We start from the raw sequence: 26576 nt of genomic DNA on the forward strand, positions 1-26576 counted from the left end.
TTTGTCTCATTATAAAGTAGTTTAGTCAAGGGAAAAAAATGCACCTTGTAACAAACCCTCAAATATACAATGAGCGGATGGATCTATAGCAGGGATGGGGAACCTTCGGCCCTCCAGCTGTTGCAAAACTACAATTCCCATCATGCCTGGGCAGCCAAAGCTTTAGCTTCGGCTGCCCAGGCATGATGGGCATTGTAGTTTTGCAACAGCTGGAGGGCCGAAGGTTCCCCAATCCGTGATCTATAGTATGGTGGCTGCCATATTTGCTAGCTTTCCTAATCAACAATTGATGTTCTCATTCTGTTTGCCATGGCTATCAGGTTCATGTATACATTCCTTGTGCGTGCTTATTAAACCTTACACACTCTGTTCACACTGCATCCATTAAGGGGGAACTCCGGTAAAATTTGTAATTTACTTCTATTTAAAAATCTCCAGTCTTCCAGTACTTGTCAGCTGCTGTATGTCCTGCAGGAAGTGGTGTATTCTCTCCAGTATGCCGCTGTGCTCTCTGCTGCCACCTCTGTCCGTGTCAGGAACTGTCTGAAGCTGGAAAGCTTTTCTATGGGGATTTGCATGGACAGAGGTGGCAGCAGAGAGCCCTGTGTCAGAATGGAAAGAATCCACCACTTCCTGCTGGACATACAGCAGCCGATAAGTACAGGAAGAGATTTTTAAATAGAAGTAAATGACTAATCTATATAACTTTCTGACACCAATTGATTTGAAATAATTTTTTTTTTGCTGGAGTATCCCTTTAACTTAATAGGATTCATGGGGTTCAGCTGATGCAGTACTGCCAGTGTTACAAAATCCACCACGTTGTGTGAACAGAGCCTAAGCTGTGTAGTGTGTTTGCACATTTCTATATCTATCACAGACTAGGCGTAAAAGCCTATGTACAAGTATACATAAGTAAAGTGCCCTGGGTGTCACCATGGAAAATGTATAAAGTTTGTTCTACAAAGTGTTTTTTTTTCTCTCACTGTATGAGTAAACAACTTTATAAGAACACCCCTTCACAATACGACGAGTGGTTTTTCTACAGTCAAAATATTGAAAACAAAAAAACAAAACGGCAGCTGAATTAGAAATCAACATCGATGAGCCATTTAGGGAGAATCGGGAAGGGGGGGGGGTTGCCCTGAGTCATAAAGGGTCAAACACATAAAATAAAACAGACCAAAGGTTTACCGCAAACCGGATGCGACATGGCGAGTTCTCTTACGGGCGAATTTTAAAAAATAGATTTAAAAAAAATATTTCTCCCCCCCCCCCCCAATCTATGACCGTTCTTCAATAAACAGAAGTTTTCTCTCTTTCTCAGTCATTTCCCAAAAATTCAATAATTTAATCTAGGCGAGCCATACTATACAGTCCCTCATGTACAAACATATGCCGGGCAGGGCGCGGTGCTGGCGTACACAGTGGTATGGCTCATCAAAAGAACTTCTTGGCCGCTGCTTCTTGTTGACTTCTGAAAAAGATGGAGAAAACTGTTATGTGTGATACGCAGGATTGGGGCGGGGGGGGGGGGGGGGGGGGGGCTGATGAGGCGGGCAGGAGAGAGAAGTGTCGGATGAATGTTTGTGTGCCTGAGTTATTAGAGACGAGCGAACCTCGAGCGTGTTTAACGTGTCACTGTCATTATGACTTTCAAAATCTAAAATCAGTAGATGAGCTATAAAGCAAGTTTACAATTTATATTCATTTTTTTAAGTTTGATGGAGAACACGGCACTTCCTGTTTTCTGACTCTTTTTCTCATAAAACAGGAAACTGTCAGAAAACAGGAAGTCCTGTATATCTCAGGCCATCTGAGCGCTCACAGAGAGAAGCAGTCATGTGACTGATGGACACATTGAGCCGTGACTCTCTGTACTGGCCGGAATTCCTGTGTTTAGTCTGTTTTTTTAAAACCAGCACAAGTCAGAAAATCTGCCTTCAGGAGACTGGACCTGGATTTCTGGTAAGTTCAGCTTTGTTTTACAGGATGATAACAACAAAAAAAATAATAAATGTATATTGCAAACTTGCTTTATATCACATCTACTGTTGATTTAGATTTTAAAAGTTATTACGATGGCGACACTTTAAGTCCAATTGTTTGGCATTTCATTACCAGTAGCTCAAGAAGTTGGATGCAGCCCTAGGGAGTCCATGAAAACATGGATACAGTGCAGGCCATATGCTTTATACAGGTTTTCCCAGACTCCCTAGGGCTGCATCCAACTCCTTCAGCCACTGTTAGGGTACCTTCACATGTACTGATTTTGCAGCGGATTTCACACTGCGAGTTTGCAGCGAAATCCATGTAGTGTGAAGTTCTAAGGGGTTACATATCCGCAGCGGAATGTTCATTCTGCTGCTGATATGTGACCCAGCCCCTTTAACCCCTCGCTGTCGCAGCCCCTGGCCCCGAGCATACATTACCTGCTCGGTGCCGCGGCTGTGTGTGACGCTCCCGACTCCCGTCGGTCCCCATCAGCCAATCAGTGCACGGCAGCACTGATTGGGTGATGGGGAGCTGGGAGCCTCACACACAGCCGCGGCACCGAGCAGGTAATGTATGCTGCGGGCCCGGGCTGCAGGGGGTTACATATCCGTAACAGAATGAAAACCCAAACTTGCAGTGTGAAATCCGTTGTGAATCCGGTACATGTGAAGCTACCCTTAATCATATGCTGAACCATCGGATTTCAACATGCTCATCTCCAGTGGGCATACATCTTCAATAGCTGTCAGCCAAACAAACATTCATCCAACCGTTCCCTCTCCCGTCCTCCCCATACACATGAACAATTGACACGGTCAAACATTCAGGTATCTTCTATGGTGCCAGCTTATCCCTCCAAGATCAAAAGGGCTGGGTGGCAAAAGCCAATCCTGCCGTTTGGGGGTCTAGTCTATGTATGTGACAGGAAGTGTAAACATGTTCCGAAATAAAAAAAAAAAATTTTCATATGCGAAATCCCCCGGGTTACAAAAATGGAGTAACTTTTTTATTTTTGAAAATTCTTCTAAAACTTGGATTTTCCTCCTGAGACCCTCCCTACTCCTTCTAGTACAGTGCTCGATATAGTAAGCGTCACACAGGCAAAAAATTCCATGTTGTCTCTCTCTTTTTTTCCCCCTTAATTCTCCCCCCCCCCCCCCCAAAAAAAAACTAAACAAAACAAAAAACATACTAATACATATAGTGCTCCACGTACTCTACTTTTAGGCAGAATATATCCCAGCAGTTTACTGCATGTGACCTATTAATTTCGCCCAGATTACTCTGAATCCCCTCCCCCTTATGTATAAGATACTCGATTAAACAATGAGTGACAAAGTCCAAGTCATGGCAATAGTAATCACACAATGCGAGGTGTTCACTAAGCGTTACTCCGATTCAAGGACAGCCATGTAAAACACGCGGGACATTCATAGAAAGGCCCATTATTCTGGCTGTGTAAATGTATGTAACCTCAGGGGGACAATGCACTGCCTGCCTTGTCAGGAATGTATGGCACTCACTTGTACATGATGTAGCCGATGAATAACACGCTCTGTACGGCTACAAAGATAATGAAGTGCGCCGTGGAGAGACACGATGGCACCGGGACCTCAGGACATTTCTGTTTTTCGTGTGGCTGGGGAAAAAAAAAAAAACACACACACATTATAAAATACAATTAGGAATAAATCAAAATAGTAAACAGGTTGACAAAACCATTCACCTATATTACAGTATACTACAGCAGTGATCAACACAGCATGGGAAAGCGGTGGTCCAGAACTACATTCACAATAGTGATGGCTTCAGAGCTGCGGTCTTCTAGGAATCCTCATCAGTTCAATGTCTGGGCACTAATGTACATTAATCTCATGGAGGATAATAAAGGATGTAATGTATGTACACAGTGACCACACCAGCAGAATAGTGAGTGCAGCTCTGGGGTATAATACAGGATGTAACTCAGGATCAGTACAGAATCAGTAATGTAATGCATGTACACAGTGACCTCACCAGCAGAATAGTGAGTGCAGCTCTGGAGTATAATACATGATGTAACTCAGGATCAGTACAGGGTAAGTAATGTAATGTACACAGTGACCCCACCAGCTGAATAGTGAGTGCAGCTCTGGAGTATAACACACGATGTAACTCAGGATCAGTACAGGATAAGTAATGTAATGTAGTTACACAGTGACCCCCACCAGCAGAATAGCGGGTACAGCTCTGGGGTATAATACAGGATGTAACTCAGCATCAGTACAGGATAAGTAATGTAATGTATGTACACAGTGACCCCACCAGCAGAATAGTGAGTGCACCTCTGGGGTATAATACAGGATGTAACTCAGGATCAGTACAGGATAAGTAATGTAATGTATGTACACAGTGACCCCACCAGCAGAATAGCGAGTACAGCTCTGGAATATAATACAGGATGTAACACAGCCTAACTACCATCTATATACAGAGACCCCAGCAGCAGAATAGTGAATTCTGTGGAATTCTCTGAATAGTATGGCAATAAGATAATAAAATGTTACCATATTCCTCTGTACAAGAGACTCGATGTCCCTCTTCACCAGGTGGAGATGTTCTTTGATGTCATTGAAGTGCTGCGTGTTCTCGTACCCAGCAGCCGCCCCATGCTGATTCCCAGAGACCAGCCTCAAGGTTTCACTCATAGTGTTCCTTAAAGAAAATAAAAACAAAACCTTTGAATCAAGTTACCAGACTACGGCGTTCAATGCAAATTTCCATCCAACCATACATATATTCTCATTGGGGAGAGGAAATAAGAGGTTGACCAATGTATGTGGATAGGGGTCTCCTAATATTCTGCCAACAGGTCATAAAAGAAAAACTGGGCATGTTTTTTCCTTTATTTTATTTTTTTGCACCATTGCACAAGCGATTACTATAGGCCTTAAAGAAAGGATTGACTCCTCCGCTTTGTTGTTGCGGCCCTAAACGGAGACGCATCCCATCGAGAAATGCAAAGCTTTCCAAAAGAAATTAATACAGTTGTGCAAGAAATGAAGAGGCTTAAGGATAAGGAAAGATTTAGTGCTAAGGGCCAAGATTACATTTAACATAAGACAAACTCATTTCCCATATGTGCTCTGGAGCGCCGGATACTGCAGCCCTGCTTTATACTGCTGTTACTATAGGGAAAAAAAATCAAATTAAAATGCAGTCTGTGCGCGGGTATCCGGGCGTTTACACAGATCTGTAACCTGATCGGATCAGGCCGCGCGGACATGCCGCTTAATCAATATGCTTGTATCACTCAGCCGCCCTGTTATGCTGCGGTTTTTTTGTTGCAAAGAAGATTAAGGTCTGTAACGGGAATATTTATCATCAGGGGGATTTTATTTTAATCTCTTTTCTACTTCTGGCAAAAGAAACAAAAGGGAAGAAACAAAAAACAAAAAAAAAAATATCCTCAGTAACGGAATTTAGTCTGGAGACGCTTATTCGTCGAAATAATAAAAGGTGGTAAACACAGGGAAATCCACAGGGGCCAGGGACAAAGAGCCAGACTGAGCGTTATGGGAATGGCTATACAATAAAAATGGTTTCATTATATAAAAAATAAATTGGGGCTATATTATTATATACATACATATACGCATATATACACACACACACAGTGGTACCCCGGTTTAAGAGTAACTTGGATTGAGAGCATTTCTTTAGTTTAAGGGCTCCTTGTCCTGGGTGGGAGGGGGAGTGGGGGAGGGGCATGGTCTGCATAGCGTGGTCTACAGCCCTGTACTCTGACCCAGGAAATCTCCCTCAACTTTCCAAATGAGAGCAGATCCACTTCAGGCTGGGGCTTGCATCAGGGGACAGGACTGAGGAGGTAATCTCTTCATAGTTCCCAGACAGAGTGTTGCTATACTGTGCCTACATATGCCCTGCTCATTCCTTCATGTTCCCTGCAGTCTGTCAGCCCTTGTGTTTCCCATCCTCTCCATTACTGCTACAATGTGCCTGCACTTACACTCAGCTATACACACTGCTGCTATAATGTGCCTGCACTCACACTCAGCTATACACACTGCAGGCACATTATAGCAGCACTCGCACTCAGCTATACACACTGCTGCTATAATGTGCCTGCACTCACACACAGCCAGTCACACTGCTGTATAGAAAAATTTCTGTCACTGTCCTCCTGCACAGCTCTGCAATTCTCACTTCCTGATTGGTCCATGCTGAACACACCCCTTTCCCACTGCTGTCCTGTGACCACACAGATGTTCTGTTTAATCAGCCATAACCACAATTATCCTTTAAAGTGGCATTAGAATTAAAAGGGGTATCTCTGTTTCAGCAAATAAAGATTGCTCATTGCATTATAGAAAAGCTTTACAAAATTTCCAATATACTCATATGAATTCTTCTGAAAAGTAATCAAATATCTCTGCTTTCTGTCAATCACTCGAAACCATGTTTACTCTCACTGGATAGCTGTGTGTTCTGGTCATGTGATCAGACAGGTGTGTCAGTCCTGGTCATGTGATTCTGCAGGTGCGCAGCTCGTTACATGATAGAATTCTGATAACTGTTCTGTGCACCTGTGAGATCACATGACCAGGACTAATGTAACAAGGCTTTGCACTAGTTTGATCACTTGACCAGGACACTTTTACTCCACAAGAAGGTTCTACTTGGACGACAGCATGCAGAGACTATGAAAAACGTATATACTTTGTATATACTTTATATCGTATAACCTTTATTTTCTGAAACTGAACAATTCCTTTAAATACAATGTCCCTTTCAAGTCCCTGTGTAGTAGTGCAGATAGTCAGGGGCATATGAAATCAATACGCATGTGAGGCTTAGAGGATGTTTACATGGTGAAATTGACTATAGGCTTCATGCCAGGATTAACTGTAATACATAAATCCTCGGAGAAGCATATTAGATATTAACTGCTATTATTAAATCTTAAGCAACGCATCCGGACATGCGGCTGGTAAAGCAGAAGAAATCCACCAATCTGTGCGAGGAAATTACTAAGAATATGAGCAACACATAAGCATGTAAGAGGATGCTCATTTCTCTTGTATTTTCTAAAAAAAAAAAATGCCCAGAAACACTGTCCTAATCTGGCGGGAGCATATTAAGAAGAGTTTAAAGGAAATATTAAATAAGAGCCGAGCCGGAGACTTTATTCCAAGTCGGAAAATTAGATTTACCAGTTAAAGAATTGGAAAGAATATTAAAGCAAAAGCTGCGCTGGAAAACAAAACTATGATAATCTTCAGAGAGCAGATGACCTACATAGTGACAAGGGGGGCCGATGGAAGAGTGCCGGTGCATTATACCTTATATTACACTAGGAGGGTGGGGGAGGGGGTACATAGAGAGACAATGGTGAAGCCATTCTTGTATGTATCATTTAAAGTGTACCCCACTGTGCATTTTGGCATAAAGAGGCACAGCTTACGCTTGGGGTTCCATGCATGAGCCCTATTCTATTAAGATCCGTGCATGGGAAACTATCAATGTCGTACAATTGCCTTGGTGATGTTCCTTCAAATCAATTGGTTTTAGAAAGTCTGAAGATTTGTAATTTACTTCTATTTAAAAATCTCCAGTCTTCCAGTCCTCATCAGCTGCTGGATGTCCTGCAGGAAGTGGGGTATTCTTTCCACTCCGACACAGTGCTCTCTGCTGCCACCTCTCTCCAGAGCAGTAGGAAATCCCCACAGAAAACCTCACCTACTCTGGACAGTTCCTGACATGGACAGAGGTGGCCGCAGAGAGCACTGTGTTAGGAAAGAATACACCACTTCCTCCAGGGCATACAGCAGCTGATAAGTACTGGAAGGCCAGATATTTTTAAAGAAAATTACAAATCTATATAACTTTCTGACACCAGTTGATTTGAAAGAAGAACATTTTCGCTGGACAACCCCTTTAACAGCTAATATAATATGAACCAAAATGTATACATCTGACACAGTGCTCCCTGCTGCCCCCTCTGTCCATGTCAGGAACTGTCCAGAGCAGTAGAAAATCCCTATAACAAACCTCTCCTGCTCTGAACAGGTCCTGACATGGACAGAGGTAGCAGCAAAGAGCACTGTGTCGGACTGGAAAGAATATACAAGAATCCACCACTTTCCGCAGGACATACAGCAGCTGATAAGTACTGAAAGACTTGAGATTTTGTAGGACTATTATGTAACTTTTAATTTAGACAGAAGAGAATTTACTAAAGGTATGGTCAGCCGAACTCTCCCATCCCCCCCCCCCCCCCCATGTATATGAATATTCCTGTTCTCTATAGGGAGGGAAGAGAATGCTGCAGCCAGACAGCTCTGGTTGTGGCCTCTTTCTCTGAGAACGGGGTCGGCCAGTGAAAATGTAACACACCTGCCCCCTATCATCTTATGTAGACTCAGGAGGGTCCCCATACAAATTTATGTGGATGTGAACAGTCATCGTCCAACTTTAAGTGATTTTTGGTGCTTTTTTTTCCCTGGCTTCTACTTTTTAAATATATTATAAATCTCTTTGTATTGGCTTGGCCTAAATTTTTGTGAAATCTGGCTCTCACTCGTGTGCTGTAAAAACCTACGAAAAAAAATCGGTGCAGCCTTCACTATATGTCATGTGACAATACCATACAATTTGTGCGTAACCGAGGAAATACAAGCTAGAGATGTCAGATTAAAAATAATAAATCCAACAACCCCCCCCCCCATCGAGGTTTTTTGTTTTTTTTTGTAACAGAAGAAAAAACAAAGACTTTTAATATATACTTTACCTCATTTCACTCACATGCTTGAAAACTTCCCTCTGACTAGTAAGCAAAGTTTCCAGTTCCTGTTGAGAAGCCTGGGGAGGGGGGGGACATAAATGGAGGTATTGAGAAAAAGAGGTTTTACTAGATTCGTGGTGTCCAGGACAATCCCTACCTGACAGGTTCTTTACAAATATAACTACAGAAACTGCTATTAGTAGAAGACACTGTACCTGTGGGACGTTCCCACCGCCGGCCGCCCTCTTCGTCATCTCATCGGTAACCGCGTTCACGTATCTCCGCTGCTCGTCCAAGATCATGTCCAGCTGCCGATTCAGCTGCTTGATTTCCAGGTGAATACGGTTTTGACCTTCAAAGATCTGCCTGAGCTCCCGATCATTCACAGACTCAAACATGTCGTCCACTGAAGCAGACAAGGAGAAGACACAAAAGGTAAGGTCCCCACACACAATAAAGGTGACTGAACACATTGATGGCTGATGTCAAGAGGAGAGAGGGGTCAGATATGTTGGAGCTTAACTACCTGATCCTTTTGGACCCTCCATAAATTAAAGGGGAACTATCAGCAGGCTACACAAATCTAACCTGATGATTGCCCCCTATTTCGCACGGGGTGTTGAGAAAAAAAATATGTGTCTTACCTTCCTCCTCTGTGCCATTCTTTTGCTGATAGCAATAATCACAATGTGCAGTATCCTGGTGGAGTTTGGGCTTTGGGGGACTTATATTGTTCAGGGACAACACCCACAAAAAAACTCTTCTGCAAGTGTATATGTATATATACTGTACCTTGGTGCTCCTTGAGCTCTGGGTGGTCTTTATTGTATTCATCTTTCCTCTTTTCCAGCTCTTGTTGGAATTGGTCAAACTCCTCCTGATACTTGTCCTTCTCATCTTTGGAAATCTCTCCATCTGGAGTGGGCTGAATGACAGAAATGTTACATTCCCATACTAGAATCCCTGGCTGCATGCCGACCTCAGATCTTATATGTAATGAGTGAACCCGCAGCTATTTCCCCACTTTGAGTCTGGCTGCAGCAGGTGCCTCCCCCCATTGCTTTGCCTACTGCAAGAGACTGCTTAAGCCCCTACTGTTCTCTCTCTACCACTTCAAACATTACCCTATCCTTAACAAAAAAAAAAAAAAAAACAGATCAGCAGTAAGTTAAAGGAGTACGTCCAGCTTATAAAGTGATCACATATTGCTGGGATGTGCCATTGGGGGTCCAACTTCACAGGGTTTCATGCACAGGGACCACCATGTCGTGCATGGTGAAAGGGGTTGCATTGCTGTCAATATACGGCCGATGAAGCGTTACAAGCCCACTGACTGGAATTGATCACTTTTGTGGGACTCCATTACCTTAGATGGGAGGCCAAGTCATACAACCAGGCAGCTTTTCATGAGGATTCTTATGGTGCGTTTACACAGACTGATTTATCTGACAGATCTTTGAAGCCAAAACCAGGAACAGACTATAAACAGGGATCAGGCCATAAAGGAAAAACTGGGATCTATCATCTTTTCAAATCCATTCCTGGCTTTGGCTTCCAAAATCTGTCAGATAAATCTGTCTGTGTAAACGCACCATTAGTCACACAATTTCTGTGTAACCCTAGAATAAAGTGAACGGGTACAGCTGCAGCTTCCTGCGAGGACAGGTGGCCATGGTGTCACTGCTCATGGAAGTGAAATCAATACTGTTTCCCCTTCACTCTGAGGTTCAAGTGAATAGACCTCGATTGATTATAAAGTGATGGCATATCATCAGTATAAGGGATGGGATACCCCTTTAACCCCTGCATGGTCTGCAGGATATCTATAACATTGTATTAAGAACATGCAGAAAATGCTGAAGACTGACAGGATGGGGGAGGTTCTACTGTTAAGTTTTACCATTCATCTCTAGGTTTAATAAACTGAAGCTATAGACAGGGTAACATACACTGGGTTATAGCACAACTCGTACATTATCAGTATTTTAGAAAGGGAAAAATGGCCTCCATACATTTATAAAACATTTAAAAAAAACTTCACTACTGTCCATGCTGGGGACTGCCACGTGCCTATGAAGAATAAGAGGAGACTACAGCAGCAGTGTTCAGTCAGTGAACCCTAGCCGCAAGGTCAGGCTGACCCATATGTATTACCAGGCACATCACATATTACAACTGTAAGGACTCTCAGCAAAGGTTCAAGAGGTACTGCCATCGAGGACATTTATGTCCTATATATACAAACAATATCTGATATATGGGGGGTGCTATCTGAAGATTGGGGGCTCTACTACCTTCTCCAGCCTGCTTGTCAGGTGGTCAGGATGCTATTTTATGCCCTTCATGTAACTCCCATAGAGATTAAGTTTCCATCACTTGTGAGTTACAGCCTATCTACATGGTTTACATCAATGGGAATTATATAAAATGAGAAACAGCTGACTTCTGGTGGCCTTAAGCAAACCAGTGTGGGCTGGGGGAGGGGGCTTGGTCTCAACGCAGGTGGCTCCGAACAGATATTCATGGCATGACCTGTGGATGGTAATACCCCTTTAACAATCATCTGTTTGTCTGCAGGCAGACAGGCATCTACACATAAAGCATCCCCAATAGTCACTTACTGTTCCCGTGCCTGGCTCAGTCAGCTGGAACGTGAGAAAAGACAGCACGTCGTGGTCATCTTTAACGGAACACAAAAAAGAGGAAGACTCTAAATACTCAGTACAGTGATCCCTCAACTTACAATTGCCTCAACATACAATATTTTCAACATACGATGGTCCTTTCTGGACCATTGTAACTTGACACCAGACTCAACATACAATGTTACAGACAGTCAGGATCTGCGGAACATATAAAAAAAAACTAGCTGATCGACCAATGAAACTGGCCATTTTACTGGTAAAGCCCCAGTATTACTGACATGCATGCACTGGGTGGCTGTCTAGAAGTGATTCTCCAGAGTATGGTGTGATACTACATGTCCTGTACTGCAGAGAGTTTTGGTCTGAACCTACAATATTTTCAACAGACAATGGTCGTCCTGGAACCAATTAATATCATATGTTGAGGGACCACTGTACTTCGTAAGATCTTAAATAATGCTATATAACTTTGTAATGTTATTTTATTAAAATAAATGTACACTTTTCCTTTTTTTATTATCTTGGAACTGCAGGGCTACTCAAGCTCTAGTCCTGACATAGTTACACATATGCTGCTGCATGCAGATACTAAGCCTCCCCTGATGTCTATATATTACATGTTACCATTAGAATAGACATTACACTGGGGGAAGCTGTCTGTGCCACTAGTGCTGCATCCTCCCCTGATGTCTATATATTACATGTTACCATTAGAATAGACATTACACTGGGGGAAGCTGTCTGTGTCACTAGTGCTGCAGCCTCCCCTGATGTCTATATTTTACACTTTACAATTAGAACAGACATTACACTAGGGGAAGCTGTCTGTGTCAGGAGTAGTACTGCTGTCAATCACCACTCACCTTGTCACAGACTGCCACGACTGCAGCTCTACTGACAAAGTCAGTGTAATGTCTATTCTATGCATTACAATAGACAGAGTAGGATCAGTAATCCAGCAGCAGCGCTCACGGTATATACTGTGCTGGAACTTGAGCAGCCCTGCAGTTCCTGACAGCCATTGGAGACAACAGAGGGGATATGTCACCACTTACTGACATACATGTTCTTTTTATGTAAACATGTATTCTCTATTCGTTGCTCATGTAAACAGGCTCCTACTGAATTATACCGGGGCACTGTTGTGTGCCAACATCTGACTTTAACTGTGGACTCCATGTACAGCTTCCCTGGTGATCTCTTCGCTGCCCCATGATCATCTGTCCACACACTTCTACTATAAGCAGAAAACATGTGAGCTGTGAAGAGCCTCTAACCTGCCAGGCCTCCGGTGGCTGCCGATATCCCAAAGAAGCCTTGTTGGGGCAGTATCATATTATCCACCTTGGCACAGAATTCATAGTCCTCCTTGTCGGGGGTGAAGCCATTGTTAATCATTACCTACAGGAACAATAGAGAAGCAAAGTGCTCAAGGAAAAGATAAAGATGTGCAACAAGTGACAGATAGCGGAGCACAGAGGACTCACTGTTAGCGTCTTCTTGTAGTACGTGATCCTGGCTCGGACTGGATAGGGCTTGTTACGGAAGTCTCTCTGACATGAGGCCAGCGCCTGTGTGGTGCCATCACTGGGGACAGAGAAACACTATGTAGAGATGTAGCAGAGCCGAACCTGTCACATTCTAATAGATCTGATCTGTGATTGGTGGTGGGAAGGGGCGGGGGGTGGGGGGAGACCGGGCAAGTCCCTGTTTTCACATAAGGCAACTTCTCTGCCTATTAGAGGGTCAGAGCATTTTTAGCTTTATTTTGCGTTACTAAATTATTGTTCATTATTAGATTTCTTTATATCCAATACTTATTGATGAAGACCGATAACGGTACGCAAGATATCGACTTACTTTTGATGGTCGTATACCAGCTTCCCGTTATTGCCCACAACCAGAATCACTGGATTATTTTTCTAAAACGGAAAAAAGAAGATGTGAGAATATAGTCTGACATTTTAAATAAAAAACATGGAGAATAGTGAGTGCAGCTCTATGGTATAATACAGGATGTAACTCAGGATCAGTCCCGGATAAGTAATGTATGTACACAGTGACCCCACCAGCAGAATAGTGAGTGCAGCTCTGGGTAATAATACAGGATGTAACTCAGGATCAGTACAGGATCAGTAATGTAATGTATGTACACAGTGACCCCACCAGCAGAATAGTGAGTGCAGCTCTGGAGTATAATACAGGATGTAACTCAGGATCAGTAATGTATGTACACAGTGACCCCACCAGCAGTATAGTGAGTGCAGCTCTGGGGTATAATACAGGATGTAACTCAGGATCAATAATGTAATGTATGTACACAGTGAACTCACCAGCAGAATAGTGAGTGCAGCTCTGGGGTATAATACAGGATGTAACTCAGGATCAGTACAGGATAAGTAATGTAATGTATGTACACAGTGACCCCGCCAGCAGAATAGTGAGTGCAGCTCTGGGGTATAATACAGGATGTAACTTAGGATCAGTAATGTAATATAATGTAATGTACACAGTGACTGCACAGGCAGAATAGTGATTGCAGCTCTGGAGTATAATACAGGATGTAACTCAGGATCAGTAATGTATTATAATGTAATGTACACAGTGACTGCACAGGCAAAATAGTGAGTGCTTCTTAGTGGTGATATCTGAGGTGTCTCTATATATACACACACACACACACACACTAAAGACACATTGTGCACTTCAGCAGTGATGGAAAAACTAACAGTGCAGAGATATCAAACTGTACTGACAACATCCTGCAACTGAGGTGCACTGGGTGCTATACATGTCTATATACCACCTCACATATAGGGGTAAAGGATGGTCACGGATTTGAGGGACTATTACTACAGCCTAAAATCATTCAGAATGTTCTCATCCAAGCACCCAATGTCATCTCTATCTGGGTAATAACTAGCAACCAAGAAAAAGAAAATGAATGTCAATGTTCCTTTAAAGGAGAAGTCCAGCAAAATGTTTTATTAAAGTATTTTATTGCCCCCCAAAAGTTATACAAATTACCAATATACACTTATTACGGGATATGCACATAAAGTCCTTTTTTTCCTGCACTTACTACTGCATCAAGGCTTCACTTCCTGGATAAAATGGTGATGTCACGACCCGAGCTGTGCGCGCTGTGGCTGCTGGAGAAGATGATGGTAGAGAGATGCTCAGTGTCCCTCCAGTGCCCTGTGTCCCTCAGTGTCCCCCTGCCATCATCCTCTCCAGCAGCCACAGCCCGCACAGCTCTGGGAGTCGGGGCGTGACATCACCATTTTATCCAGGAAGTGAAGCCTTGATGCAGTAGTAAGTGCCAGGAAAAAATTGCTTTATGTTTATTTCCCATAAAAAGTGTATATTGGTTATTTGTATAACTTTTAGGGGGCAATACAATACTTTAATAAAATTTTTTACTGGACTTCTCCTTTATCACCATGTTGCATGTTTAAATAATTTGTCCAGGCTTAGAAAAACATGGCCGCTTTCTTCAAGAAATAGCACCTCTCCTGTCCTTAGTTTGGGTGTGGGGTTTTGCGGTTCAGTTTCATTGCTGTGAATAAAACTGAATTGTAAACTGCACAGGGGTGGCGCTGTTTTTGTAGGACAGTAGCTGTGTTTTTTTTCTAATCCCAAATAAGCCCTTTAAGTTTACAATGAAAGAGGAACCTGAAAGTTTAGAACATGATGCAGATGATGAAACGGAGCTTTATAAGCAGACAATAGCAGGCTGTAAAGTGAAGTGACGCTGTGCCAACCCCTCAGGATATCGCTCTAAATACTGGTTTGATCCACCACCTAAACCCTTCACATGAACACTGCGTGCCTGGATCTGACTAACACACTCACTCCTATCCAAATCACGGCCCAAGCCGTAAGACTCCCTGCGAACGACACAATACGGTAACTGGGTCTTTTAGCTTTTTACGGCACACTATCTATAGATATACTATCACTATAAAGATATAAAAGGCAAAGTCACATCAAACGAGCCCTGAATCGAGGGTAAGTGCCCTATTACACAGGACGATTATTGTGTGAAAAATCGTTATATTGTTCGAATTTAAACGATAATTGTTCTGTGTAATTGCAGGCAACAATCGGAAAATCGTTCATGTGTTGATTGTTGATTTAGATCTGAACCTAAGATTATCGTTAATCGTTCGCTGTAATTCCACATTTTTTCACTAATCGTATAGCGTAATTACGCATTGTTCATTGTTTTGTTGAGATCAGAAGGAATAAACGATCGTAGTAACAATCGTATCTAACGATTATCGTTCTGTGTAATATGGTGAACGATTTCAAGTTAACGTTAAACTATTTAGTTTGGGAACGATTATCGTTAGTTGTTAATCGTTAAAAATCGCTCCAAGTAATAGGACCCTAAGATCAGCCGATGATCGTGTCATCGGCTGATCGTTTATTTAGGTTCAAACCTAAAATTATTGGGCACCGACCGTGCATCGCTGCGTGGAATAGGGATGCGCAGTGGACGATTTCACAAGCACCATGCTTTACCTAAGCATGTTGGAGGTCTTCTCCTGCGCTGCTTCTTCCTCCCGATCCCGCACATAGCAGCAGCTTCAGAGCGGCCTGTTTTAGCTGACAGACCACTCAGCCAATTACTGGCCAGGACCGCCGCGGCCAGTGATTGGCTGAGCGGCCTGTCAGCTCAGACAGGCTGCACCGAAGGTGCTGCTTCGCATGGGACCGGAAGGAAGAAGGAGCCAAGGAGAAGACCTCCAACATGCTTAGGTAAAATATAGTGTTAAAACAAGGGCTGCATCGGTAACGATGTCCCTGCAGCCCTCGCTAAACGATTATAAGGCCGTGTAATAGGCCCATTAAACGAGCACCGATCTGGCAGATCGGCGCTCGTTTACATTATTGATCAGGCCCCAGTCGGCCCGTAGAAAAGGACCCCAAGTGTAGAGATCAGGGATGAGGACTGCTCGCAGCATGGTTATTCCTCCAGATTCCCCCCTCTGGCATTCACCAGTATTGCTGCACACAGGATGATGGCAGGGAGCAGGTCTGATGCAATGCTCTGCAGTGAAGTAAACACATTGGCCCCAAACGCACTTTGGAATGAGATAAATGATATCAAAGTGCAGTAATATACTAACCTTTCCATCGTTGTCAAAGGAGTCAAAGAAGATCCCGACACCGTTCCACATGTCAGCGGCTCCGTATACATTGCCATCCAGCCCCTGGGCTGCCGTGTACCATATGGCCTGAAAGAGAGAGGCAACATAGTGATGTACAAGTGCAGAGCTGCACAGTATAATATATGATAAGTTCAGGTATCAACACCTGACACAGGTACTTGGGTGCAGTAAAATTATTAAGCTGAGGCAGCTGCAGTCTGTCTAATAAAGGACACAAGACAACTCTAGGTTCAAGCTGAAAAGCTTCTGTCTTATTGAGCAGTAAAGCCCCTATTACACAGAGCGATGAGAGGGAGCAAGCGAGCGCTGACCTGTGAGGTCAATGCTTGCTTGCTCTTCGCTCCCTGCTCGCTGCCGGCGATTAACACGCGTTGGCAGTGAGCGGGTAAGTGCAGGGGAAGCTGCCCAGGTGATTGCTGGTCCATAGAAGGTAGCAGCGGTCTGCTGCCATCGCTAATATTACATGGAGCGACGGCAGCATATGGCTGCTATCCCAATCGTGTATGTTTCAACATGCTGAAAGACAAAGATCAGCCGACATCGTGCATGATCCTGTGTCAAAGAGAATTGATTATTTTTCCTTATCTTTGCTACCAACAAGACTCTTAAGGCCATATTACATAAAGCGATTATTGGCCGTTACAGCCGATAATTGTCTCATGTAATAGAAGACAACGATCAACAGACATGCACAATGTCAGCTGATCGTTGTCTTATATTGCATGAGACGAATATTGGCTGTATCGGCCGAATATGGCCGATAATCGCTTCATGTAATAGGGCCTTAAGAGTTGTTATAAGCAAAGATAAGGAAAAAGAATCAATTCTCTTTGCCACTGGACCATGTGCTAGATGTATGTACACAATAGAAAAGTCACACATCTCCCACTGAAGTAAAAATTGTGCAACCTAAATGGGTTATCCCGTCAGATCACACTCTTTCTAAATGTGCTCTAGGGTACGGACATCACAAGAGGAGGTCCAACTGTTTGTTAGCCACAGTAGATGATGGTCAGTAAATTGAAGGGGTTATTCAAGTTTAGAAAAAAAAAAAAAAAAAAACACAGCTACTTTCTTGCAAAAACAGTGCAACTTCTGTCCTCAGGTTGTGTGTGGTATTACAATTTAGCTCCATTCACTTCAATGGAACAGAGGTGCGTATACCCCACCCATACTGAGAACAGTGGCACGGTTTCTGGAAGAAAGCGGACATGTCTTTCTATGTCTGCATAACAGATCTACAGAATGGGGACAGCTCCTTGTATGTAAGCTCTGCAGTCAATGACACTGTATAACATACCAGGCCATCAGCACCGATTCTTCCTCGTCCCGTTACCCGGAACGTCACTTCTACTTCCCAGTTGTCAAAGCTCGGAGCCGCTTTTGTCCAGACAGAACCTTTCTGACTCTTTAGTGAAGGAGTTATCCTAATCTGGTCCGCGCTAGGAATGGCATCTAAAAGGAAAGTTATATGCGGTTACAGACAATATCAGTTCTATGATATGGAATGGTATACGTTATACACGGCCCATGGGGGAAGAAGGGGCCTCAGACACCGTTTAGGGTCCATTTACACAGAAAGATTATCTGACAGATTATCTGCCAAAGATTTGAAGCCAAAGCCAGGAACAGACTATAAATAAAGATCAGGTCATAAAGGAAAGCCTAAAATATCTCATCTTTTCAAATCCATTCCTGGCTTTGGCTTCAAATCTTTGGCTGATAATCTGTCAGATAATCTTTCTGTGTAAATGGACCCTTACACTGGGTGATTATCAATTGGTATATGACCCATGCATCTCCATGCTAACAGGCCCTGACTACGCAGGCTTTGATTGTAGTCTGTTACCATGGAGATGCATGGGTTTTTCACAGAAGCAAAACAAATTGATTGGGAATTTTTAATCAAGGCTAAATAAAGTTACTTCATCTGTCAATCTTATGGTAAAAAAAAAAACGGGCAACTACCTAGTTATGTAGCACATATATCTTGGCTACCATATTTCTGCAGATTTGTCACTCAGTATGCTTGAAGGCTAGGTAATCCATTTTTGTGCTTTTATAAGGTTGTATGGAACATGGCAGGAAACCTGAGACCAAACGCTAGTGAATAGAGATGAACGAACCGGGTTCGAGTCGATCTGAACCCGAACATTCGGTATTTGATTAGCTGGGGCTGCTGAACTTGGATAAAGCTCTAAGGTTGTCTGGAAAACATGGATACAGCCAATGACTATATCCATGTTTTCCACATAGCCTTAGGGCTTTATCCAACTTTAGCAACCACCGCTAATCAAATGCCGGGTTCGGATCGACTCGAGCATGCTCCAGGTTCGCTCATCTCTACTAGTGAACTGTAGGCCATGCTATCCTGTGTATAGATGCTTAAAGGGGTTCAGAAAGTTATACAAATCTGTAAATAATTTCTATTTTAAAATCTCAAGTCTTCCAGTACTTATCAGCTGCTGTATGTCCTGCAGGAAGTGGTGTTTTCTTTCCAGTCTGACACACTGCTCTCTGCTGCCACCTCTGTCCATGTCAGGAACTGTCCAGAGCAGTAGCAAATCCCCATAGAAAACCTCTCCTGCTCTGGACAGCTCCTGACATAGAGGTGGAAGCAGAGAGCACTGTGTCAGACTGGGACAAAAAACACCACTTCCTGCAGGACATACAGCAGCTGATAAGTACTGGAAGACTTGAGATTTTTTTTTTTTATAGAAGTAATTTACAAATCTGTATAACTTTCTGACACCTGTGACTCTCCAGCTGTAGCAAAACTACAACTCTCGCTACGGCCTGACAACGGAAGGCTACATGTACTCATTCATTTACTCTCTATTCTGGCTGATATTTTCAAATGTCTTCGGGGGAATCCCTGACTAGGTTAGGGGGGTCCACCTTCTTCATATCTGGAGCCATATCAGTAAATGCAGTACTAACATACGGTCACATCTGTCACGGCAGGTTTCTAGAATCCTTCCCTGCTGACAAGGTTCACCCATAGACACAGTGCAAATATTAGGACATGGTCCCGGCCACAAGGCCACATCAGCGCGAGCCGCTGATAAGATACCAGAGGGGGGCGGCTGAAGCGTGACGTGTCACTCAGCGAGGATATTATTAGTAGGGGACGACCACAGGCACCTGCAGGAAGGGGAAATCCACCCAACAAGGACGTCTCTGCAACTGAACATCTGTTCAATGAGGGTTTTCTGGAGCTCGGATTACAGTGCGTGTCGCTTTACTATACCAGGGCTCCACTGTGACATACAAACATATACTGTAGCTGTGTACAGGAAACCATGTTCATAAGAGATCAACAATCTTACCCCTCGGACCCCTGCCTACTATCATAACTTTTCACATGTCAGAAGTTTGTTACAATGCTAAGTATTCTTCAAGACAGGGATGGGGAACCTTCGGCCCTCCAGCTGTTGCAAAACTACAATTCCCATCATGCCTGGACAGCCAAAGCTAAAGCTTCGGCTGATGGGAATTGTAGTTTGCAACAGCTGGAGGGCCGAAGGTTCCCCATCCCTGCTTTAATACAATGATGGGGAACCTGAAGTCCTCCAGCTGCTGCAGAACTACAATTCCCATCATGCCTGGACTTTCTGATGTCTATGAAAGCTCTTCCAGCTAGCTGCCCATCCCCCACCCTTATAAGACATACATCACGGATCTGTTTACTCCTTTAAGATTCCGAGTTGGAGCTTCAATTACCCGGAGAAATTCTTGGCCGGATCATAGTGAAAGTCAATAGTGAGCACAGTGGGTGAGCGCAAACACCCCTCACAGGCCAAGCCGGCAAACAACTACATACATTCAACTACATACTACAACCCATTAGTACTGAGCTAGAAGCAGACAATACTTTGGCTGTCACCCAGCTTTCCCAGGACACTGACTGACTAGGTTATATGTGGTGGCAGGGGATGTATTGATACATAAGTAAATTGTTTGTCATTCAGGACTATAGGAAAGCTGAGTGATATCCCATCTCTGAGCTATAATAGCATAGGTAGGAAGTCACCCAGCATTCCCAAGGTCCTTCAGGAGCAAATCCTTGATAGGACATCACCCAGCTTTCCTAAGTGCTGGAAAAGAGAGAGTATGATTTGATATGAGAACAGCAGACAGATGGAAGTGGTACAGAACTATAGGAAAATTTGTGATGTCCCTTTTATAAGTTCTAATAGCATTGACAGGTTGTGACTAAGCTTTACAAGGCCCCTGAATGACAAGGTTCTGGCTGGCACAAGAGCAGGGGATATAATGCTGTATAACTAAGCAGACTTGTCATGCTGAACTTTGGGAAAGATGACTGACATTCCCTCTGTGAGCAGTAATAGCAATGATGGGATGTCAACCAGCTTGAAGAGAGAGGGTATAAGCTGAGGAGAGCTGTGGACGGCTGTACTAAGCAAATCAGATATGCAGGACTATAAGAAAGCTGTGTGATGTCCCTTCTATAAGCTGTATAGCAATCATAGGTAGTGACTAAGCTTTCCCAGGCCCCTAAATGGTGAGATTTGTGATTCAGAACACGGCTATGAACTATAACAGCATTGGTTGAAAAACACCAAGCTTTTTCAGGCTCCTGAACAGCAGGTTAGAAGCTAACGTGCGATCATGGGGATGGATGTACCACTTTACAACTAAGCAAATTTGTACCGGAGGAAAGCTGGGTGACATCACTTCTGTGAGCTGTAATGGCATTTATGGGGGGTCACCCAGCTTTCCCAGGCCCTCGAAGAGCAGAGTGGAAGGCTGACATGTAAGCGAGGGATCTATTGCTAGATAACTAAGCAAATTAGTTGTACAGGACTGGAAAAAAGATAAAGGACCTCCTATCTGTAAATTGTAACAGCATTGGCTGGTAGTCACCCAGCTTTCCCAGGCTCTTGAAAAGCAAATATTGTTGTGATTTCAGAAAATGTAATGCTGTATAACTAAGCAGAGTTGTCATTCAGGAAGATAGGAAAGCTGGGTGGCTTCTGTAAGCTGTAACAGCAATGGTATGTTGGCACCCAGCTTTCCCAGGTACCTGAACAACAAAGTGGGCTGATGTGGACACAGGAGATAGATTGCTAAGTAACCAAGCAGTTTTGTTGCTCATTCTGGGAAAGATGAATGACATTCTGTCTGTGAGCTGTAAGTGGATACGTGGGCTGTCACCCAGCTTTCCCAGGAAGAGCAAGGTGATAGGCTGATGTGGAAGCAGGGGACATATTAATCAATAACTAATCACATCTGTTATCCAAGTTATACAAGTCTGTGATACATAACAGCACTGGGGGGCTGTCACCCAGCTTTCCCAGGTCACTGAAGAGCAAGGTTTAAAGGCTGATGTGTGAGCTGGAAATATTATGTTAAAAAATGTTGTTCTGGGCTATAGGAAAGCTGGGTGACATCTCTACTGTGAGCTGTAATAATCCTTGTTATCACACAGCTTACCTGGGCCCCTGAATGGCAATGACCAAAGAGCAAGGAATGTACTATGTAATTCAGCAGACTGGTAGTCCAGGACTCTGGGAAAGTTGGTTGATGCCCAGTCTATGAGCTGCAATGGCATTAGTTGATTGTCACCCAGCTTTCCCAGCTGCCTGAATGTCAAAGTGAGAGTCTGATATAGGATCAGGTAGTGTATGCTATAAACGTGCACTATATGATGTATACCTGCACTTTCAGGACTTCAGGAAAGCTGGCACTGGTAGGTTGTCACCCAGCTTTCCCAGACATAGATGTGACTGGTACTAAGCTGTACAGTACTTAGGCTCCTCCCCCTGACTATCCTGTCTATTGGGGGTAAGGTCTCCAGGAAAGCCATCTGTGAAAGGACATTGGTGGGCTATCACTCGGCTTTCTAAGGCCCCTGATTAGTAAAGTGAGAGTCTGATGCAGGTGGAATATGTACTGTATGTGTACACCTGCATTGGGTGACATCCCATCTGGGAGCTGAGGGAGCACTAGCAGGTTGTCAACCAGCTTTCTAAGGCCCCTAACTGGTAAAGTGTGAGTCTGATGTAGGTGTAGGAGGAATATGCTGTATACCTGCACTGTATGCTGTATACCTGCACAGTCAGGACTCCAGGGAAGATGGGTGACACCCCATCTGGGAGCTGTAAGAGCACTGGCAGGCTGTTACTCAGCTTTCTAAGGCCCCAGATTAATAAAGTGAGTCTGATGTAGGATCAGGAGTATTAAGCTGTACACCTGTACTGCATGCTGTATACATACACTGTCAGGACTCCAGGAAAGCTGGGTGGCATCCCATCTGGGAGCTGTAAGAGCACTTGCAGGTTGTCACCCAGCTTTCTAAGGCCCCTGATTAGTAAAGCGAGAGTCTCATGTAGGATCAGGAGTAATAGGCTGTATACCTGTACTGTATGCTGTATACGTACACAGTCAGGACTCTGGGAAAGCTGGGTGACATCCCATCTGGGAGCTGAGGGAGCACTAGCAGCTTGTCACCCAGCTTTCTAAGGCCCCTGATTGGTAAAGTGAGTGTCTGGTGTAGGAGGAATATGCTGTATACCTGCACTGTAAGCTGTATACATACACTGTCAAGACTCCCAGAAAGCTGGGTGACATCCCATCTGGGAGCTGAGGAAGCACTAGCAGCTTGTCACCCAGCTTTCTAAGGCCCCTGATTAGTAAAGTGAGAGTCTGATGTAGGTGTAGGAGTAATATGCTGTATACCTGCACTGTAAGCTGTATACATACACTGTCAAGACTCCCAGAAAGCTGGGTGACATCCCATCTGGGAGCTGAGGAAGCACTAGCAGCTTGTCACCCAGCTTTCTAAGGCCCCTGATTGGTAAAGTGGGTGTCTGGTGTAGGAGGAATATGCTGTATACCTGCACTGTAAGCTGTATACACACACTGTCAGGACTCCAGGAAAGCTGGGTGACATCCCATCTGGGAGCTAAGGGAGCACTAGCAGCTTGTCACCCAGCTTTCTAAGGCCCCTGATTGGTAAAGTGAGTGTCTGGTGTAGGAGGAATATGCTGTATACCTGCACTGTAAGCTGTATACATACACTGTCAGGACTCCAGGAAAGCTGGGTGACATCCCATCTGGGAGCTGAGGAAGCACTAGCAGCTTGTCACCCAGCTTTCTAAGGCCCCTGATTAGTAAAGTGAGAGTCTGGTGTAGGTGTAGGAGTAATATGCTGTATACCTGCACTGTAAGCTGTATACATACACTGTCAAGACTCCCAGAAAGCTGGGTGACATCCCATCTGGGAGCTGAGGGAGCACTAGCAGCTTGTCACCCAGCTTTCTAAGGCCCCTGATTGGTAAAGTGAGTGTCTGGTGTAGGAGGAATATGCTGTATACCTGCACTGTAAGCTGTATACATACACTGTCAGGACTCCAGGAAAGCTGGGTGACATCCCATCTGGGAGCTGAGGAAGCACTAGCAGCTTGTCACCCAGCTTTCTAAGGCCCCTGATTAGTAAAGTGAGAGTCTGATGTAGGTGTAGGAGTAATATGCTGTATACCTGCACTGTAAGCTGTATACACACACTGTCAGGACTCCAGGAAAGCTGGGTGACATCCCATCTGGTAGCTGAGGGAGCACTGGCAGGCTGTCACCCAGCTTTCCCAGACACAGACAGGCCTAGTACCCAGCTGTACAGGACTTAGGCTCCTCCCCCCTGACTATCCTGTATATTGGGGGTCATCCTCTGCCCCCAGCACTTACCGTACAGCCTGTAAGTGGATGCAGAGTTGTGACACAAGTTCTGACACGTGACCCCATCAGTCGGTAACGTATGTGCCCCCCGGGGGTGGTGTGTGATACTTACTGCCGGTGTGCACCCAGAACGGGACGGTCCCATCCCCCTGCACCAGGTAGGGACCCTTGAAGCTGTACTTATACTCGAACCTGCGGTGAGGAGGCGTCTGCGGGACCTGTCCCTCCTCAGCGCCGGCACAGCCCAGCCAGGACAGGGCGAGGAACGAGCAGAGCCCGGTGAGAGCTCCGAGATGCTGCCGCTGAATGGACATCGCCATCTTGGATAATGCTGACGTAGCTGCGACCGGAGAGAACCCGCAGAGCCAACAGGGCGCTTTCCCATTGGCCGGCGGCTGGACAGGTGGGCGGAGTCATACGCGTTGCCTAGCGGATCGTAAGGTGACGCTACGACGCGGGGTGTTGTGTGGTCCTCCAGGCATAGGGGTCGCTGTGAAGAAGCGCAGCACAGTCTATGTCAATAGCGTGTTGTAAATAGTGATACTCTTGTTCAATAGAATACGAAAAAAGCAGAAGTCTCTTAAAGGGACAGTACAAGTTGCGGTGCGGGATGTTTTTTGTTAAATTATACATATAGTTGGAAGTAATTAAAACCATCAGGTATATATGTTTAGTTCCTGTGGACGAGGAGGCAGATGTCTGTTAAAGGGATTTTCCACCATGCTAGGCAAAGTATTGAGGCTACTTAAAGGGTTTATCAATACTATTTTGTGTGCGGCATTACTATTTAGCTTACAATGAAACTCAGCTGAAGGAAAGCAGCCATGGCTTTTCTACCCCTGGATAAACCCTTGAAAAGTTGTATTTATATGCCCTGATCCCTCACATTTACACTTACTCTATTACAATGGCTTCTGCGCCTACTGTTCCCTCATCCCTCTGCTGTGTTGTTCTGTGACCAGTGATTGGCCGAGTGAACATTTCCTGCCAGAAAGGAGAACATTGGGGACCAAGACCCATGGACGTTGCAGGAGATCGGATCAGGAGCATATATTTATTTTAAGAGCATCCTGGGTCCAATAGAAAAAATATTGTGTACCCAGAACACCCCTTTAAATTGAATCTGTCATCTGCAATTCACTTTCCAGACTGCTAACGCTGTTAGATGCTATTAGGTCAAGGAGACACGTGGTACCTTTTACATATCCATCTGTGCTTCCAGAATGTACATAAACGCCTCTTTTCTTAAAGGGGTAGTGCAGCGGTAAACAATTATTCACAGAATAACACACACATTACAAAGTTATACAACTTCGTAATGTATGTTATGTCTGTGAATCGCCACCTTCCCGTGTCCCCCCCCCCCCCCACCTGTGTACCCGGAAGTGTGGTGCATTATACATTACCTGATCCGTGTCGCGTATGTCCGCCATCTTGTGCCAGGACGTCATCTTCGGATGGACGGCCAAAGCGCTCCGACCGTCCCTAGTGCCAGGCACCTTCTGCAGCATCATCAGCCGCGATTGGCTGAGCACAGTTATGCTCAGCCAATCGCGGCTGAGCATCTGATGACGCTGCAGAAGGCGGCTGGCACTAGGGACGGTCGGAGCGCTTCACAGACATAACATACATTACAAAGTTGTATAACTTTGTAATGTGTGTTATTCTGTGAATAATTTCTTAGCGCCGCACTACCCCTTTAAGGTGTCAGTGAGACTTTCCCAAGTGCTGAGGTTTGTACCACCTCCTCACTCCCCCTCCCTTCCCTTTCTCTGCTCGATAAGATAAAAAGCAAAAAGAAGGCAGAGCACCCCATCGGTGATAAATATAAACACTAGGGGGAGATTTATCAAACATGGTGAAACTGGCTCAGTTGTCCCTAGCAACCAATCAGATTCCACCTTTCATTTTCCAAAGAGTCTGTGAGGAATGAAAGGTGGAATCTGATTGGTTGCTAGGGGCAACTGAGCCAGTTTCACTATACACAATGATTGATAAATCTCCCCCATCATAACCCTATTACACATACTGTCCACCTACTTGTGGACCACTCTGTATGGTAAACAGACTGCAAAAAGGCAGTGTGAACCTGACCTAATACAAGTATTTATCTGCCAAAACTGGAAGAAATGTCCAACCACAATGCTTAGATTCAACCATGTCCTTCTCTATGTCCCGTTCAGTATATGCAGGCTAAAGGACTGTTTTTTTTTTTTTCATGGCCATCATTTGCATAAACTAGACGGACATAGCCTAAAGCAGTCAGGATAGGCATGA

The 26576-nt window shown here is 44.3% G+C and overlaps 1 protein-coding gene across 1 annotated transcript; it reads right to left on the reverse strand.

The window, feature by feature from the left end:
• Positions 1 to 1327: 1327 nt before the first annotated feature.
• Positions 1328 to 24679, reverse strand: LMAN1 (lectin, mannose binding 1). The gene is made up of 13 exons (XM_069964813.1): positions 24412 to 24679; positions 17902 to 18056; positions 16560 to 16667; positions 13285 to 13346; positions 12912 to 13011; positions 12702 to 12825; positions 11401 to 11459; positions 9572 to 9704; positions 8995 to 9185; positions 8786 to 8856; positions 4542 to 4689; positions 3519 to 3634; positions 1328 to 1477 (listed from the first exon to the last, which is right to left on the reverse strand). The coding sequence occupies exons 1-13, from the start codon at positions 24617 to 24619 to the stop codon at positions 1441 to 1443; spliced, it is 1512 nt and encodes a 503-aa protein (XP_069820914.1). The 5' UTR covers positions 24620 to 24679; the 3' UTR covers positions 1328 to 1440.
• Positions 24680 to 26576: the final 1897 nt, after the last annotated feature.

The sequence above is a fragment of the Dendropsophus ebraccatus genome, chromosome 3 (assembly GCF_027789765.1).
Source record: "Dendropsophus ebraccatus isolate aDenEbr1 chromosome 3, aDenEbr1.pat, whole genome shotgun sequence".
NCBI classification, from domain to species: Eukaryota; Metazoa; Chordata; class Amphibia; order Anura; family Hylidae; genus Dendropsophus; species Dendropsophus ebraccatus.

Excerpts from the sequence above, each read along its gene's own strand:
- LMAN1 (XM_069964813.1), bottom strand. The coding sequence starts at position 24,619 with ATGGCGATGTCCATTCAGCGGCAGCATCTCGGAGCTCTCACCGGGCTC. Across the intron at positions 12,826-12,911 it reads ACTACAAGAAGACGCTAACA|GTAATGATTAACAATGGCTT; the intron begins GTGAGTCCTCTG and ends TTGTTCCTGTAG. Across the intron at positions 1,478-3,518 it reads ATCGGCTACATCATGTACAA|AAGTCAACAAGAAGCAGCGG; the intron begins GTGAGTGCCATA and ends CATCTTTTTCAG.